We start from the raw sequence: 19,290 nt of genomic DNA on the forward strand, positions 1-19,290 counted from the left end.
AGAATTCTTTGAGAGTGTCAACAAGCATATAGATAGAGGTGATCCAGTGGACATAGTGTACTTAGACTTTCAAAAAGCGTTTGACAAGGTACCTCACCAAAGGCTTCTGAGGAAGCTTAGCAGTCATGGAATAAGAGGAGAGGTCCTCTTGTGGATAAGAAATTGGTTAAGAAGCAGAAAGCAGAGAGTAGGAATAAACAGACTGTTCTCCCAATGGAGGGAAAGTGGAGTCCCTCAAGGATCGGTATTGGGACCTGTACTTTTCAACTTGTTCATTAATGACCTAGAATTAGGAGTGAGCAGTGAAGTGGCCAAGTTTGCTGATGACACTAAATTGTTCAGGGTTGTTAAAACAAAAAGGGATTGCGAAGAGCTCCAAAAAGACCTCTCCAAACTGAGTGAATGGGCAGAAAAATGGCAAATGCAATTCAATATAAACAAGTGTAAAATTATGCATATTGGAGCAAAAAATCTGAATTTCACATATACGCTCATGGGGTCTGAACTGGCGGTGACCGACCAGGAGAGAGACCTCGGGGTTGTAGTGGACAGCACGATGAAAATGTCGGCCCAGTGTGCGGCAGCTGTGAAAAAGGCAAATTCCATGCTAGCGATAATTAGGAAAGGTATTGAAAATAAAACAGCCGATATCATAATGCTGTTGTATAAATCTATGGTGCGGCCGCATTTGGAATACTGTGTACAGTTCTGGTCGCCTCATCTCAAAAAGGATATTATAGAGTTGGAAAAGGTTCAGAAGAGGGCAACCAGAATGATCAAGGGGATGGAGCGACTCCCTTACGAGGAAAGGTTGCAGCATTTGGGGCTTTTTAGTTTAGAGAAAAGGCGGGTCAGAGGAGACATGATAGAAGTGTATAAAATTATGCATGGCATTGAGAAAGTGGATAGAGAAAAGTTCTTCTCCCTCTCTCATAATGCTAGAACTCGTGGACATTCAAAGAAGCTGAATGTTGGAAGATTCAGGACAGACAAAAGGAAGTACTTCTTTACTCAGCGCATAGTTAAACTATGGAATTTGCTCCCACAAGATGCAGTAATGGCCACCAGCTTGGACGGCTTTAAAAGAAGATTAGACCAATTCATGGAGGACAGGGCTATCAATGGCTACTAGCCGTGATGGCTGTGCTCTGCCACCCTAGTCAGAGGCAGCATGCTTCTGAAAACCAGTTGCCGGAAGCCTCAGGAGGGGAGAGTGTTCTTGCACTCGGGTCCTGCTTGCGGGCTTCCCCCAGGCACCTGGTTGGCCACTGTGAGAACAGGATGCTGGACTAGATGGGCCACTGGCCTGATCCAGCAGGCTCTTCTTATGTTCTTATGTTCTTAAATTGGCTGCTGATTAAAGACAGCCCAGAGATGCAAGTTGCAATAAATCTGTCTGCCATAAAAAAACAATCTCACTTGCTTGAACCGGGCTAAAAGAAAAGCTCCATACTTTGCAGGGCAACAGTGTGCTGCTGATAAAGAATGAGAGACATGCCTTTGTATTTCAAGACACATATACATGAGGTGTTTACTAGTGATGGGGGACAAATCAATTCAGTTCACATTTATAGCCAAATCTATCAAATTTGCATTTTCCAAAACAATAGAAATGAAACACAGCCATCCTTCTAAATTCGCACACATCTGAATTTTGTGAATCAGCCTTCTAACCAAAAGAATGGAACACATATATTACAAAAGCACATTTATTAGGGGAAAGTCTGCATAAAAAGGAATATATTCATGAAAATAACATGCAAAAATTCATTATATTCGGAGAAATTGCTTGACACAATGTGTTCATTAGCGAAAACTGCATACAAAAATGTGTTTATTGGGAGAAATTTGTACAAACATTCTGAAGAATTTTTGTAAAGTTTTTTAAAAATACAGATTGCTGCAGAACTGAATTTAAGGTTGGAAAAATAAGAAAATGAGAGAATCAAAATTGGCAGATCCTTCCAGGGTTTACAAATATGTGACTTAAGTGTTTACTGCAGATTATGCTGGTTTCATTGTATAATCTGGAGTAACTTGGAGACTCACAACTGAAAAAGACTTTGCATGAGCATTTTCTGGTGCATTTAAAAACAGAAACGGGAAAAGGATTCATAGATTAAGCCTAAAAGTATGCATGCATGCAGGGAAAGGGCCATAGCTCAGTGGCAGGTTCCATCCCCAAGCATCTCCAGGTAGGACTAGGAATGTTCCATATCTGAAATCCTGGAGAGCTGCTGCCAGTCTGTGTAGATAACATTGAGCTAGATGGACCAGTTGTCAGATTTGGTATAAGGCAGCTCGCTACATTCCTATGTGTGCATGTGCAGATATCAATCATGGTGATAAATCATACAATCCAGCAATTCATTCAGGTTTCATTGAAACTATTAAGGAGTCAGACAACTTTTCCAGGCTGGACATTGGAAACCCTCATTAACCATTCCATTGGCAGCCATTCCATTGGCAGTCTCAGCCATCGTCTTTGGCTGCTGAGTGTCTGGAGTCAACTACATTTCAGCACTTCAATAACTGCCTTTTTTTTCCTGGAGAGAACAACAGCATGGGGTTGAGGTAGATTTTGTTGGCCCCAGTTTTTGTGCACAGTGGTCACAATCCTTATTGGCCCTTCCTGCATCTGCTAATTTTTTTTAAAAAAACAGATATGTGAAGTGATACAATCTCACATTTCACATGTTGTCCCTTGGACAGATGCAGTCTTGTCTGAAGTTTCCTGTTGCAGGCAAGGACAACTGGAAGAACAGCCTCTGACGGAAAGATGAATGATAGGGTTGGGTTTTTCCCTGTCAACCTTGAGACATTCAGTTGTGATCATGCTCAGTAACTCTAAATGAAAATGTGAAAATTTTGCTAGATAAACGCTCTGGAACCATGAGAAAGGGCTGTATTCACTGCAGTAAGGTATATAATTAAATGGGCAAAAATATTTACCTTTTTCTTTTTTCTTTAGCCTTTCGTTGTTTTGTACGTTAGGCTTCTGCTTTCTGTTGGGTTCCCCCTCCTCCATCATTCCCCTGTGCTTGCTTATTTCGAAACCAAAGGAAACACTTGGCAGCATTTCAGTGCTTCAGCATCTCCTTCTGCCTGGGAGCATGAGGATTAAACTACAACTCCCATCATCACTGTCCATTAACATTTTCTGCCAGGGATGGTGGGAATTGTAGTTCAGTTCCCACAACAGAAGGAGGCACTGCAGCTTTAGGACACTGGAAATGTCTTTGGTTTTGACAGAAGAAAGCTTGGAGGAACGCAGGGGTGGGGAGAGGCCAGACAGATCTCTCCTGTCAAACCCACAGTGTCCTGCTGCCACTTGCCTGGCCAACAAAGTACACTTTATTACATTAGGAGAATGGAATGGGCTGGTGGAGTTCATGTACATAAGAAGAACCAAAGTGAGCAACCTGCTCAAGATATGCAGCACTGCTCACTTGGATTTTGCTTGCAGAAATTCGACAGGGACCTAATCAGGTTCAAATCTGAGACACTTGGGGAAGCATGCTGGTGCAATATAGTGAATTTGTTTGTACACTGGCCTTGTGGCCAACTCTGAGTAACCTGTCATACCTCTGGCTCATCCAGTTAAGTCAGTGTATCCACCCCAGATGACAGTCATGTTACAGTAGGGCTGTTCCTATGAACAGCCTGGTGAACTGAGAGGGAAGTATAATCACATCAACAAGCTATGGCCCTCCAGTGTGCCTGTTAACCATGTCCCCTTGTGCTGCATGTTTGACATCATGTGGCCACACCCACCCCAGACATTTATTCCACTTCCAACAGTCATAGCTTTCTCCAAAGAATCCTGGGAAGTGTAGTTTGTGAAGGGTGCTGAGAGTTGGTAGGAGACCCCTCTTCCACTCACAGAAGGACAATCCCCAGAGTTAAACAAATTCTGTTAATTTTAGCTATGTGAGGTCTCCTAGCAACTGTAAGCACCCTTCACAAACAGTTACCGGGATTCTTTGGGGGAAACCATGACTGTTGAAAGTGGAATAAATGTCTGGGGTGGATGTGGCCTTAAGCACATAGGCCTCCTCTATGGGAATAGGAGACCTGTGTAGCTCTTTGGACATGCTGAGTGCATGGCTGTTGGGGGCATTGAAGGTGGGCATGCGAGAGGGGTGTGGTTTGCAGGTGAAATCCCTATCTTCCCTAAAAGCCTGAGGGTAGTCCCTTGAGCAGCCCTTACACAAAGACTTTGTGAAGCAACATATGAAATGGAGAACACATTCAAATCCTATTTGCATTTTTCCACTTCTAACCTGTCACCATTAATAGTAGACATACATATGCAGTCATAAATAGATTAATATAGTTACAGATGTATTGCCACTCTGAAACTAAAGGTAGCCGTTCCTCACTGTGTGTCATTTACTGTTACATTTCCAGGCCTAATCTAAATATATATTGTTTCATTTGCAGATTTGCCTAAGAAGAAAAAGAAAAAGAAATCAAGATTTAAGAAAGGTAACCTTACTTATTGAAGGATGTTCTATTTCAACATGTTTTATCATCAATCAGTGTAATAAGCTAATTTCCAAAGAGGATTCTGGTTGAGTTAAGTTGCTATAAGGAAGGGTGGAGCACTTCCAGCCCACAGGCCTAATTAGGCCCACCAGGCCATTTTGGCCAAGCCATGCCCACCTGCCCTCCACATAGGGTTGCCAGATCTCCGGTTTTCAGCCGGAGTCTCCGGCAAAAGGGGGCCGTCTCCAGTCTCCAGCCATACTTACATTAAATACGTGGATCTCCGGCTTTTCAGCGGCCCCCTCAGCCACGTATGTGTGATTGACACATGCATACATTGAAGGCTGTGGCTGGCCGCCTTCCCGCCCTTTCTCAGTCAGGCAGGGACTGCAGAGACAGGAGGACGAAGCGGCTGACAGCAGGTGCCTGAAGCGCCATAGTCGTTCCTGTGCTTGAGCGAGGCCCAGCACGTCTAGCCGCCGCCCCTGCAGGGACCCCCCCACAGCAGCCCCTGCCCGCTGCCGAGTGGTACACAGCCACAGCTGCAGCAGCAGCAGCCCCGCCACCCACACAGCTGCAGGTGAGGGTGCTGGAGTAGAGCCTGCAGCCGCATGGCCGAGTGAGGGCAGCCTCCTGGCCCTCATCTGCCACGTGGGCGCCTTCGGCCAGCTGCCACCCCTGCAGGGACCCCCCCCAGCAGCAGCCCCCGTGGAAGCGGTTGCTAGAAGATGGCATCTGAGCGGCCTGGCAGCCTCAGCAGGAGCCATGAAGGGGTGGTGGCAGTGGAGGCCAGGCTGGGCCAGCTCCTTCTTAGCCCCGGCCCGGAGCCAGTTCCCCTGCTCCGGAAAGGACGGCTGGCCGCTTCACCCCTCATGCTGTGGGCACCGCTGGGTGGCAGCAGCCGCAATGGGGCTCAGCAGTCTCTGGCTGGGGGGGCCCATCACGGCCACTGCCGCCCAGCAGCGCCCACGGCATGAGGGATGAAGAGGCCAGCCGTCCTTTCCGGAGCAGGGGAACCGGCTCTGGGGCTAAGAAGGAGCCGGCCCTGGCCAGCCTCCACTCCTGCTGAGGCTGGCAGGCTGCTCGGACCGTCTCCTAGCAACCGCTGCCAAGATGGCGCCCACATGGCCTGGCAGCCTCAGCAGGAGCGGTGAAGAGTCGGTGGTAGGGGCCGTCTCTCTCTCTCTCTCTCTCTCTCTCTCTCTCTCTCTCACTCACTCACTCACTCTCTCTCTCTCTCACTCACTCACTCACTCTCTCTCTCTCTCTCACACACACACACACGATTAAAAGATTCAGGCACAAAGATTAAAACATGCACACATGCACAAATGTAAACTTAACTTCTTCAGTAACACACAACTATCATACTAAGAAAACTAGAGGAACAGTTCTTTCCCTTAGACGTGCAAAGTAGCACTTGACAGTTTTAAACATTTATCAAAGTATTATTGAAATAAGCTTAGGCCCATCATCTTGGCTGCTAGCATTCAAGACTTTGCATTAAGATTCAGTAGCAGCAACCTATACAACTTTTTTTCTGCAATGACAAGTTACTATATTTCAGCTGATCAAGGTCATCATAAGATCCTCTCTCCAAAGCACTGCTACTTCTTGGTACTCACAGTTTATGTTAACTATTTCAAGTGTTCAAAGTGCTTCACGTGCACCATTTCAGTAATCATTACACCACGTTAAGGCAGAAGCAACTCACCCAGTGGAACAGATCTACAATGCCAATATCTTAATGCCTCATCAGTCGCTGAAAGCCGCAGCAAAGCTGCTGCTAGAAAGTTAGCATTGCAGCTCCACCCCACATGGTGAGCCGCTTCTGCTGGGAGGTAGGCCACAATAATCATTCTCATACTGCAGATGGGGAACCAAGAAAGATTCCATCAGCTATAGGCAGAGCTTGGAAAAGTTACTTTTTTGAACTACAACTCCCATCAGCCCAATCCAGTGGCCATGCTGGCTAGGGCTAATGGGAGTTGTAGTTTAAAAAAGTAACTTTTCCAAGCTCTGGCTATAGGAGAAGAAAAGAGACAGGAGTGCATGCTCTTCCCTTCTCTGCTGAACAACCAGCAACTTTTGGCTCCTCCTGCTCTTGAAATCTTTCCATTTCAGCTGGTGATTACAAGAACTCAAGAAACAGTAGCAGTTTTCTTTCTTTTTTCCTCCAAATCCCTTTTCCTTTTGTGGCATTTCTTTTTAGATAAGGGATGGGGAACTTCAGGCTTCTCTATCTGGCCATCAAGACTCTCCAAGTCATACCTCCTATCCAGCCACACCAATTCTCCCAGGCCACATCCTTCACAGGACCAGCTCTGCACCCTCTGTGAGTGTTTTAGGCTGGCTGAAATATATCTTTGAACACTGATAATAATTCTTGCTTGCCTACATGAAGAATAGGGAGGTGTGTGAGAGTGCAGAAACTACCCTACTGTTCAAAAGTGAAGTGCACATTCAGTACTCTGCCCGCTTTTGCCTCAGCCCCACCCACCACTGGCATGTAGTCCCCAGAAGTGAATGTGGTCTTTGGGATGAAAAGGTTCCCCATCTCTGCTTTAGATTGTAGGCCTGAGGGCAGGGACTGTCTTACATTTGTAAGCCACTCTAGGTGTAGTGGTTAAGGTGTTGGACTATGACCTGGGAGACCGGGGTTCGAATCCCCACACAGCCATGAAGCTCACTGGGTGACCTTGGGCCAGTCACTGCCTCTCAGACTCAGAGGAAGGCAATAGTAAACCACCTCTGTCTGAATACTGCTTACTATGAAGACCCTTATCTGGGATCAACTTGAAGGCAGTCCATTTCAATTTTGCATCACCCTAAGCTTGTGAGAAAGAATGACCTTGTCACTTCAGATGGACCTAGGAACACCCTATTTTAGGTAAGATTTCTATTTTAATCTCCAATCAGAGAATTTTTTTTGAATGGTATGCTCCAAGCAACTGTGGTTGATACAATGTATCATGTTTAATGATGTCACTAGGGCCCGCCCCATGACATCACTAGGGCCCGCCCCATTACATCACTAGGGCCCGCCCTGTGACATCACTGGGGCCTGCCCCATGACATCACTAGGGCCCGCCCCCATTTTCTCAGGTTTTTGGATGGTTCCGACCAGGCAACCCTACCTCTACATGACATCAGTTGTGGGGCACGTAAAGCAGTAGCTGGACCAAAGAGGGGGTTGCCAATCAACTGATTGGTGGCACTTGCAAAATCTTCTGCAATACACACTGAAGCCTTGACTATCAGCTGATAGTCGGGGCTTCAAAGCTCACTGCAGGGCTCTCTGCAAACATTAAGGACCAGCTGATTCTCAGTGCTTGAAAAGACCCCTGCACAGCTGAAGCCTATACTTCCTAATGCAGATGAGTGAGGGGGCTGGAAGAATCAACTTGGATTCAAAGTGATTCCTACAGGGCTTTGAAGACAAACCAGGTTCTGTGGAAAGAAAAATTGTTCCCTTTTAAAACAGTCTAAAGGAACTTCACCAGTGGTTTCTAGCACAACCACAGTGACCACATGAAACTGTGACTAGTGTTGTATTTTTTGGCTTCCTTTCTTCATTAGGAAGGAAAGAGATTTAAATGATTTTTCAGGAGATATTCCAAAATGAATTAAGGAGTAGAAATTATCTAGTTAACAAAATTTGGACTCTTTTTTTTAACCTAGGTCTAGGAAGTTTTTGTTACAATTAGCTGTGTTTTCAATTGTGGGGAAATATTTATAATACAGTACATTAAGTGCACAATTAACTGCACATAATATGGTACATTAACTCACTCATTTGAAACTTGGACAGTTTAAAAAAACATATGGTCTTTGGCACCAAATAAGGGTATCTTTGTTCTGTGTGTGTGTGTGTGAGAGAGAGAGAGAGAGACAGACAGACAGACAGAATTAGCCAAAGAGCAGATTGCATGACAGTTCTGGGTATTCATCAGATTCTTTGCACAATAGTTTTCCTCCTCCATAGCAGTTACCACATTTTTAGACACCTTTTTCTACCTATATGCAGGATCCTGAGTTATAATATCAGTGGAACAAATAGTACACGTGGTGTTCACAGTTGCACAAGCATTCTATAGATGTGTTTATGAAAGTCTTTCCTCTTGATATCGTGCTTGGTAAAATCTTGTAGGAGGAATTGTAGGCCTGAGCGACAAGTCTAGGAAGATGTATGGGTGACACCGTCATGTCTCCCAGTAACATTTCATTGAAAAATATGCATGACATATTATATTTACTTCCTCTCCTTGTAGTCTGCTTCACTGGCTGCCACCTATGGAATGAACAAAGAAATACTATGTCATATCAGATGTATTTTTCAAATTAAAAGAAAAACCTAGAGTGCCTACAAAGTGCTGCACACAAAGTGCTGCACAAAGTGCTGCACACACACACAGAGGTAGTAGAATAATTCTTTTTATTCATAAGATAGCAATGGTGGTCTCTCTGCTGGTAATGGAGGCAGGGAGGGAGGCAGAGGCCACTACTCAGATATCTGCACGTCACACCAAGTGCAGCCCTCCCCTCAGCCACTGAACATAATCTCTCTCACTTAACCACATCCTGGACTCTGCCCTGCCACCATCTAAGGGTCACCCACCCAAGCAAACATTTCCCCCTGACATTCAAAAAAGTTAAAACACTGTAAATGCAGCAAAGTAGCCAGGGAGGGTGGCAAAGGCTGCTTTGCATGCCAAGCGAAAACACAGTATTCACACACACACATGTCACCTTTCACTTCCAGAGTTCTTTGTCTCCATTCTGCTGCTGCCTCCTTCTCCTCCTTTATCCATGTTCTTGCCCTCCAGCTCCTTTCTCCCTCCACTCCGTTCTTCTTCACCACCGTCCATTTTTTAAAACAATTGTTTTCTCCACTCCACCCCTGTCACGCTCTCCACCTCCTCCCTTGTCACCTCTTACCCACCCACAGAGCATGACGGAAGAGCAATGCTGCACAGAAGCCCAGTTTGAGGCACATGATTTTCATCCACAAATCAGAGGAGCAGATTTCCCCTGCTCCCCCCCCCGGCCAAGTAATGCCACAAAGTAATGCTGGAAATATTACAATTACTCCTCAAAATAAAATTACTCCTAGTTCTATTACAATCAAAATGTAAAGGAATTATCCACTCATTCCTCAAAAAAGTAATAAATTACAAATAATTCATTTTTGTAACTAATTACTTCCAAGCTCTAAGTGTTACTGTGGAGACTTAGAAGGGAACACAATTCGGACTCTATCTTCATGGGCAAGGAAACCTCAGCAATAAGAGATGGGACATCTCCAGCAGATAGGTTGCTATAATATCTGCTTGTCCAGTGGTCTAGGAAGATGGTCTCTCCCACACTAAGTATCCCAGGGCTTCTCTACCAACATAGAAAAGTTGGGTCCTAGTCCTATGCCAGCAACCACACCTCTCGTGGGCCTTATTATCTACAGCAAGCATGAGAAAAATTTTTGGATCCACAGGCCAGATCCTTATGAGGCTTTAGCCTTGCAAGCCAAATTTGACAGGTGGGTGGGGCTGCCCATCTGTCAATCATCTGATGTCACAATGCTGGGCATCAGCCAGTGGGTGTTTTCTGTTTTCTACTGGCATCAGGTACACCCAATCCAGCAGGCTTTGGCTCTGCCACCCATCAGTTGATGGGTACTAGAGCAGAAGCCTGCTTCCCTTTCTAATGAACAATCAAGAGTATGCTTTGTTGTTGTTGTTGTTGTTATGTGCCTTCAAGTGGATTACAACTTATGGCAACCCTATGAATCAGCGACCTCCAATAGCATCTGTCATGAATCACCCTGTTCAGATCTTATAAATTCAGGTCTGTGGCTTCCTTTACGGAATTAATCCATCTCTTGTTTGGCCTTCCACTTTTTCTATTCCCTTCTGTTTTTCCCAGCATTATGGTCTTTTCTAGTGAATCATGTTTTCTCATGATGTGTCCAAAGTAGGATAACCTCAGTTTCATCATTTTGGCCTGTAGTGATAGTTCTGGTTTAATTTGTTCTAACACCCAATTATTTGTCTTTTTCATAGTCCATGGTATGTGCAAAGCTCTCCTCCCACACCACATTTCAAGTGAATTGATTTTTCTCTTATCCACTTTTATCACTGTCCAACTTTCACATCTATACATAGAGATTGGGAATACCATAGTCTGAATGATCCTGACTTTAGTGCTCAGTGATACACCTTTGCATTTGAGGACCTTTTCTAGTTGTCTCACAGCTGCCCTCCCCTGTCCTAGCCTACTTCTGATTTCTTGACTATTGTCTCCATTTTGGTTAATGACTGTGCCAAGGTATTGATAATCCTTGACAAGTTCAATGTCCTCATTGTCCACTGTAAAGTTACATAAATCTTCTGTTGTCATTACTTTAGTCTTTTTGACAGTCAGCTGTAGTCCTGCTTTTGTGCTTTCCTCTTTAACTTTCATCAGCATTCATTTCAAATCATTACTAGTTTCTGCTAGTAGTATGGTATCGTCTGCATATCTTAAATTATTGATATTTCTCCCTCCAATTTTCACACCTCCTTCATCTTGATCCAATCCCGCTTTCCATATGATATGTTCTGTATATAGATTAAACAAATAGGGTGATAAAATACACCCCTGACTCACAACCTTTCTGATGGGGAACCAATCTGTTTCTCCATATTCTGTGCTTTCAGTAGCCTCTTGTCCACAGTATAGGTTGCGCATCAGGACAATCAGATGCTGTGGCACCTCCATTTCTTTTAAAGCATTCCATAGTTTCCCATGATCTACACAGTCAAAGGCTTTGCTGTAATCTGTAAAGCACAGGGTGATTTTCTTCTGAAATTCTTTGGTCCGTTCCATTATCCAACGTATGTTTGCAATATGATCTCTGATGCCTCTTCCCTTTCTAAATCCAGCTTGGACATCTGGCATTTCTCGCTCCATATATAGTAAGAGCCTTTGTTGTAGAATCTTGAGCATTACTGTACTTACATGGGATATTAAGGCAATAGCTTGATACTTACTGCATTCCCTGGGATCCCCTTTCTTTGGAATTAGGATGTATATTGAACGCTTCCAGTCTGTGGGCCATTGTTTAGTTTTCCATATTTCTTGACAGATTTTTATCAAAATTTGGACTGATTCAGTCTCAGTAGCTTGTAACAACTCTATTGGTATGCCATCTGTTTCTGGTGATCTGTTTCTTTCAAGTATTTTAGGAGCAGCTATCACCTCACATTCTAAAATTCCTGGTTCTTCATCATATGGTCCCTCCATGAATGAATCTGTCATCCTGGCATCTCTTTTATAGAATTCTTCAGTGTATTGCTTCCATCTTCCTTTTATTTCATCTCGATCAGTCAGTATGTTTCCCTGTTGATTATTCAACATCCCTACTCTTGGTTTAAATTTCCCTTTAATTTCTCTAATCTTTTGGAACAGGGCTCTTGTTCTTTCCTTTTTGTTGTCCTCTTTTATTTCTATACAATAACTATTGTAATAGTTCTCTTTGTCCCTATGTGCTAGTCACTGTATTGATGCCATAAGTCGGGATCGATTTGCGGGCAGTCCATTTCCTTTTTCAAAAAATGAAGACACTGATATCAATGTGTCCCACAAATTTTATTTACCATACTGCAGAAATGTTATCGCTTTTGATTAATGGTAAACATACGGCCCACATATTGGCACATTATCTCAAAAATGCTTTATTTATATATTTATAAACATATTTCAAAAAACATCAAGTGGTTTACCACAAATGGAAATGGACTGCCTTCAAGTCAATTCCGACTTAGCAACCCTATGAATAGGGTTTTCATGGTAAGCGGTATTCAGAGGTGGTTTACCATTCCCTTCCTCTGAGGCTGAGAGGCAGTGACTGGCCCAAGGTCACCCAGTGAGCTTCATGGCTGTGTGGGGATTTGAACCCTGGTCACCCTGCATTCAGAACAGATTACTTGCCTATCTCCTGGACATGGGAACCACCTACCTAAAGAGCCTCCATCCTCCCAGGATTCAAACACTGTTTATTGGCCCTCATCCAGTCCACTACATCATTCAGTCCAGCACCTTAACCACTACACCACACTAAAAACCATATATAGTAAAAACCATTAAACATACAACAAAAACAAGGTCAACTACTGCAAAGATAAGTCTTCTCAACTGCCTGCATAACCTGGCAGAACAGAAAAGTTCCAGCAGGCATTTATAGGTTAAAACAGAGGGTGCCTGCTGAATCTATGTTGGCAGAGCATTCTGGAGAACTGGGCTGATCACACTGAAGGTTTGATTTTGTGTCAATGTTAAATGAGCCTCGCCAACCTGGGGGACAACCAATGTTGCTTCTGCAGATGATCTCAGTGATCAAGCTGGGATATAAGGGTTCAGACAGTCTCTAAAGTACCCTGGACCTAAGTTGTTCAGGACTTTGTAAATTAATACAAGGACCTTGAACCTGGCTCAGTAGTAGATGGGCAGCAAGTGCAGATGTTTTAACATGGTGCCACATGTTGGCCATGTGCCCCCATTAGTAATCTGGCCACTGCATTTTGCTTCCAAACTAGGCCCAAGGGCAGCCCCACATATAGTTCATTGCAGTAAACCAGCTCAAGGTTACCAGTGCATGGACTACAGTTGTCTGACTGTCCCTGTCCAGGAATGGTCGTAGTTGACAAACCAGTGAAAACTGGTAAAAGGCACTCCTAGCCACAGAGGATACTTGTGTCTCTAGTGTCAAAGATGAATCAAGGAGTACCCCTAAGCTATGGACCCCTGCTCCTTCAGAGGCAGTGTGACTGCATTCAGAACAGATTACTTGCCTATCTCCTGGACATGGGAACCACCTACCTAAAGAGCCTCCATCCTCCCAGGATTCAAACACTGTTTATTGGCCCTCATCCAGTCCACTACATCATTCAGATACAGAGTGTTCACATTCAGATGTTATGGAGAAATAGAGCTGTGTGTCATCAGCATACTGATGATACTTTGCCCTGAAACTCCTAATGGCCACTCCCAATGGCTTCATAAAGATGTTAAATAGCACTGGGGAGAGAATAGTACCCTGTGGAACTCCATAGTTCAAGTGCCAGGAGGATGGAGGAACACTCAACTGTCTCTAGACACAGCCCTGAAGGTAAGAATGCAACCACAGTAATATGGTGCCTCCAATACCCATCTCACTGGGTCAGTCCAGGAGGATACCATGGTCAATGGTATCAAAGCCCACAGAGAGCAAGCAGAAGTAACAGGATCACACTTCCCTTGTCTCGCTCACAATAAAGGTCATCCATCAGGGTGACCAAGGCTGATTCTGTTCCAAAACCAGTTCTGAATCCAGATTGTAATGGATCTAGATAATCAGTCTTATCCAGGAATGCCTGCAGTTGTTCCACAACCACCTTCTCCACCACCTTTGCTAAGAAAAGTGTGTTGGTGACTGTTCTATAGTTGTTACATTCCATTGGGTCCAGAGTAGGCTTTTTAAGAAATGGGCGCACCACCACCTCTTTAAGGGCAGTGGGCAACACACCATCACACAAAGATGTGTTTAGCATAGCTGTGATCCCCACCGCTACATGGCCCAATTATGATCCTGAATATGTGCTTAGTCAGCTCCGGAGCAAGATTTACACCACTTTCATTCTAGCTATCTCTTAGGCCAAACACTAGATGAAGGCCCTCCAGTCCCGTTCCAAGAGAAAGGGGTTTCCTGGTGATAGGGAGTGAATTGCTATGGACTATAGCAACACCTCCCCGCTGCCCCTCTAGTCTGGATGTCACACCGAGTACCCAAGTGGGCAAATCTGAGTTAGATCTGGGCTGCCTAGCTCCCCCAACCAGCTCTGGTGATACACACCAGTCGGCCCATTCATCCATGACTGTATTCTTCATTATTCATCATTATTGTAAATGAAGCTATTTTCAAGATAACAGTGTAGAGTTCATCTCTATGTAGCATGTCACCATAATTCTCAGTTAATTTGATTTTGAAAAGGTTTCCTCTTGGTTTCTCCCATGATTGTCTTGATTGTAAAAGTACTCTTGGCATGAGGCCCACTGAAAATCAATGAAGATTGTACCAGAGTGTCAGCTTGAGAATTGAAGCCAATATGTTTCAAAAGGCTTCCTTTCTTAGCTAAGTTAAGATCCCACAAGGCTCTGGTAGGCAAGTTCTGAGGGAAATTAGCCTGAGCAGGTTGCAGTAAGTGGGCAGTGCAAGCCTCTGATAAAGATTTGCAGTGTTTCAGACAGCTTCTTATTTGAGTAACAAATGGTGGGGAATCTCCCAAGGAGAGCAGAATCTATTCCAAAGCTCAACTGGAGACAATGTATTTTCAAGCAGACCTGATGATGGTTTCAGATCCTGGCAATGCAGCCTCCTCTGAGCATGTACAGCCGCCTTCCCCAACCCGATGCCTTCCGGATGTTGCTGGACCCACAACTCACCATCAACCCTGATGATTGGCCATGCTGGCTGGGGCTGAGTCCAACAACATCTGGAGGGCACGAGGTTGGGGAATCCACCTCAGACTTTAGTTCTGGTGGGTTTGGGATGCTGACTCTGTGGCTAATGGTTCTGCCTCTGGAACAGGTTTAAGTTCATTGCATAACTTTTTCAGCTGGAGTGTGGGAAGGCAAAAGCCTTCATGAAACTATCCCTCCTTTCTTCTTTGTCATGGCCACCTGTTTGATGGCCTTCTTGGTGATGGCAACCATGCTCCCAGCTGCTGTTGGGTGCTGTTTTCTTACCCCTAAAACTGCAGAGTGAAGGCAGGGAATATTGCCCTCCATCAGGTTTGATCTGAGATGTCATGATCTCTGAAGCCAAATCCGAGTGAAGGCAATGCTTCCTGCTTATACTCTGGTGTCTTCTTAATTAAAAAAAAAATGACCCAGCAATAGCTGGGAGTATGATCATCACCAGTAGTGATATGCTGCATGCATGCTTCGCTCCTAGTTGTCTCCCATACATTGTCCAAATGCTCCTATCTTTGCAGCTTGTGATCAGGACTGCCTTTCAGAGACATGGAGTCTAGGTCATGGCACATACAGGCTATGGAATAAGAGGCTTGAGGGTTGTATGATAGAATTGCCATCATTCTCCAATTATTTGCCAGGTGTATGTCAAGCTGGGGCTTCAATCCTTCTAAATAATCGAACTGAGGTTTCAGTTCTTTGAATGCTGGACAGTAGAGTCAGGAGAATTGTGGCCAGGATAAAGTAGAAAATTCTATTTGTGTCAATTGTGCTATTGCAAAGCAAGTAGTTTGAAAAACAGGTTAGGAAATAGAAGAACACACAACTCATATCTCTGCAAGAAACAGTTTATATATTTTGTTTACTTGTCCATGTATATAAAATGTGGGACCATATGGGCTATGAAATAGTCATATATAGCCTGTGGCCTACCAGCAACCTGACCCACCCACATAGTTGGTTTTGCAAACCTGAGCACAAGGTTTAGGAAGCCCCTGGTCATTTGGTGTTAGGGATCAGGGAGATATTTAGTTCAGTTCACATTTAAAGGGAGAATCTACGTGATTCACACTTTACAAAGTGATAAATGATATTCATATTCACTCTTTCCCACTCTGCCTTGACACTGCCAAATGTTTCGCTGCAGGGACATTTGAATTGGTACCTATGCCCTGCTAAAAATATGCCCCCGTACATAAACATATAATCACAAGGAGTCCAAATACATATGCCCTGCTCCCATATTTGCAAGAGTCTTCCAACTAACTTAAATGGAGAAGGCAACTCCATGTGTGTAAACAAATAGTACACACAGTTAGGGATGGAGGAGAAATCTGATTAAGTCCACATTTCTATCTAATTTGCACTTTTTCAAACAATACATGAACCAAAACACAGCCCTCCTTGAAATTCCCACTTCTCCAAATTTGCAGTGCGGTTCTTCAGCCAAAAAATGTGTACAGAAATGCATATACTAAGGCAAGATATGCATAAAATGAATATATTAATGATGATGATGATGATACCTTTCACAAATATGTATATTAGGCAACATTGTATACAGGAATGTGTATATTAGGAGAAATTTGCACTAAAATGCTGTTCATGAGGATGGTTGTTTTTAACATTGCTAACTGAGGTCGAGAATTGAACTTAAAGAAACCGAAACTGACAGATTCACCAATCCCTAGTTGTCACTGATGATTAACAGACTGCATTCAAATCATGTCATGTATTTTTGAACATATCGAAATCTTCCATATTAAAACTGGAGCATTAAACAATTGCTTAAATCAGTCCCATTGAAACCAATGAGACTGAGAAGTGCTCAACTTTAGTGAGATCATGCCCACTTTTGGTAAGCAAGCAGACTTCAACAGGTAATACTGAGAAATCTGACATTTTCTCTCCTGACACATTCACAGAAAAGCCTTCTTACTGCCTTCTGGAGAATGACCCTGGAATCTGCCGAGGATTGATTTCTAGGTATTTTTACAACAAAGAATCTCTGAAGTGTGAAAAGTTCCAGTATGGTGGTTGCCTAGGAAACCAAAACAACTTTCATACTTTGAAAGAATGCCAAAACACCTGCCAGGATAGTCGTAAGTGACCTTGTCTTCTGATACTAAACATGTTATTGTATCTCTTGGTGCCTGTGGTAAAAGGTATGGTGGTCTATTTACCACGTGGTGAAGGTTACAGAAAAGTTCCAAGATCAGTTTGAAACAGTGATGTCAGCATATCTCTTTTCTCTAGAAAATGTAGGGAACCTTTGGCCCTCCAGATGTTGCTGAACTCCAACTTCTGTCAACTTCAGTAAACAATGCTAATGGCCAGGGACCATGGGAGCTGTAGTTCAGCAACATTTAGAGCATCAAAGGTTCCACAAACCTGCCTTAGAAGATAAGTTATAACTTATAACAGAGACAGAATCACTTCACATTTAAAGTGAGAAGGTGCATATTGAATGCTTCCCCTGCTTACAGAATTCCAGCACATGGAACACAAGGATATCAGAGAGAAGATTGGGATACTACCTACAACCACTCTCCCTGAAATATAAACAAGCAGCCCCCCACCTTAATCTGAAGTCATGGACCACACACACATTTAGTTTCTGCATACATATGCTGTAGCTACTATGAGTTGGATCCAGATTAAGGCTGCTGTACTAAACCCACTGACCTGGGAATAAGCCCCATTGAATTCAATGGACTTACTTCTGAATAGACATGGTTAGGATTGTGTTGTAAATTAGCTGAACTTCAGCTGCAATCCTATACACCCTTGCCTTGGAGTAAGTCAAATTTAGTGGTGCTTACTTCTGAGTACGCATCTATAGGATTGCACTGCATGTTCCCATTCAAATCAGTGGGGCATAAGTCATGAGTAACTTGTCCCATTCATTTTAATGGTACCTAAATTCAACCAACCTAGGCTGCAATCCTAACCCTACATACCTGAGAGTAAGTCCTTTGAACTCAGTGGGACTTTGGAATAGACATGGTTAAGATTGTACTGTTAGACTAGATCCAACTCATTGTTTCTTCTTAGGCTGCTTTCACACTGCACTTTATTCCATTATTCTGACAATCTCTTAGCTGGTAATTTGAGCATTTTATTTGATCTTTCACGTGACATCAAAGCAAGTTCCGGAAATCTAGTGGAAAATAGTGGAAGTTTAGTGTTCATTTCCATGATAAATGATTCCAGAAATAATCCTTTTGTAAGCTTGGGGACCTGGATAATCACTGGAGTTTTGCACTAGCTGCTGCCGCTCACATGAAAGGCATTCCGGCATGCAATGCATTTCCGCTGTTCAGGCGTACATCAGTATTTTTTTGGACTGAAGAAAATTCTACCGGTATCTTGGCATAGCCATAGGTAATAGCTTCCCCCTCCTCCTTTTCCCATACACACCCCTGTGTCCAGACACCCCACAAAAATAACGTCTGATGCTAAAGGGAGAAGAATTACATGGTGGCGGGATGAGATCTTAGACCTCCTACATAGTGAGGAACGACAGTGCGCATGTGAATAATGGGTGAGAGATGAAAACAAGGATTTTGTTGCAGCAGCATGAAAGACATTTGCGTGGAATGCCGGTATATCAGCTGAAAAAGCTATGGTTCCTTAACACAACAGGTACTGCAGTGTGAAAGGAATTTTAGAAATTGGGACAAGAAGCACTACCATTTTACTCTGCGTAACTGGTGCAATAAGCCCCATGTGTGAAATCAGACTTAGGGCTCATCCAGACGACTGCAAAATGTGTGACACGCCCGCTATGTGTGTTCGTTATTTTTCGGTCGTCCAAATGACGTCTCGCGCTGTTACGCATTTTCGCAGGTTAAATCTGCTCCTTGCAATACCAGCAAAAATGCGATTTGCTGTTTAAAATCAGGAATCATCCACTGTGCCTTCAGGAGTTAGGACGCAATACCGCGGAGTTTAGAGCTGATGGGCGGTTCTTGGGCCTTTCCCCTTGCCCCTTCTCCTCATTCCAGCCAATCACGTATCTGCACTTTTGCGCATGTGCGAGAATAAGCCTGGGAAAATTGAACCAATCATTGCAATGGTGGGGTGTTGGGGGGGGGTCTGCAACTACTGTGCAGATGCATTTTATTTTTTGCCAGCCTGCAAACTGGGCGGCCACTCTGGGTGAGATCTGCAATGCACAGCAAGTGAGAAAGGGGTGGTGGTCGATTTCAGCTTGCCTCCGGAAAGCTTTGTCAATTTCATTGTACTTGCTGGGGTTTTTGCTTCAAATCAGAAAAGCATACATTTGTTTAAGTGTAATACCGCAAATACAAACTT

The 19,290-nt window shown here is 43.8% G+C and overlaps 1 protein-coding gene across 1 annotated transcript in view; it reads left to right on the forward strand.

Annotated features, from left to right (window-relative positions):
- Positions 1-19,290, forward strand: part of TFPI (tissue factor pathway inhibitor) — a 117,728-nt gene that overhangs the window by 89,788 nt on the left and 8,650 nt on the right. The window contains exons 9-10 of the mRNA XM_061612686.1: positions 4,444-4,488; positions 16,899-17,075. Coding sequence (XP_061468670.1) covers positions 4,444-4,488; positions 16,899-17,075 — 222 coding nt within the window. The remainder of the gene's footprint in view (positions 1-4,443; positions 4,489-16,898; positions 17,076-19,290) is intronic.

Source organism: Rhineura floridana, chromosome 2 (genome assembly GCF_030035675.1).
Source record: "Rhineura floridana isolate rRhiFlo1 chromosome 2, rRhiFlo1.hap2, whole genome shotgun sequence".
In the NCBI taxonomy this organism is placed as follows: domain Eukaryota; kingdom Metazoa; phylum Chordata; class Lepidosauria; order Squamata; family Rhineuridae; genus Rhineura; species Rhineura floridana.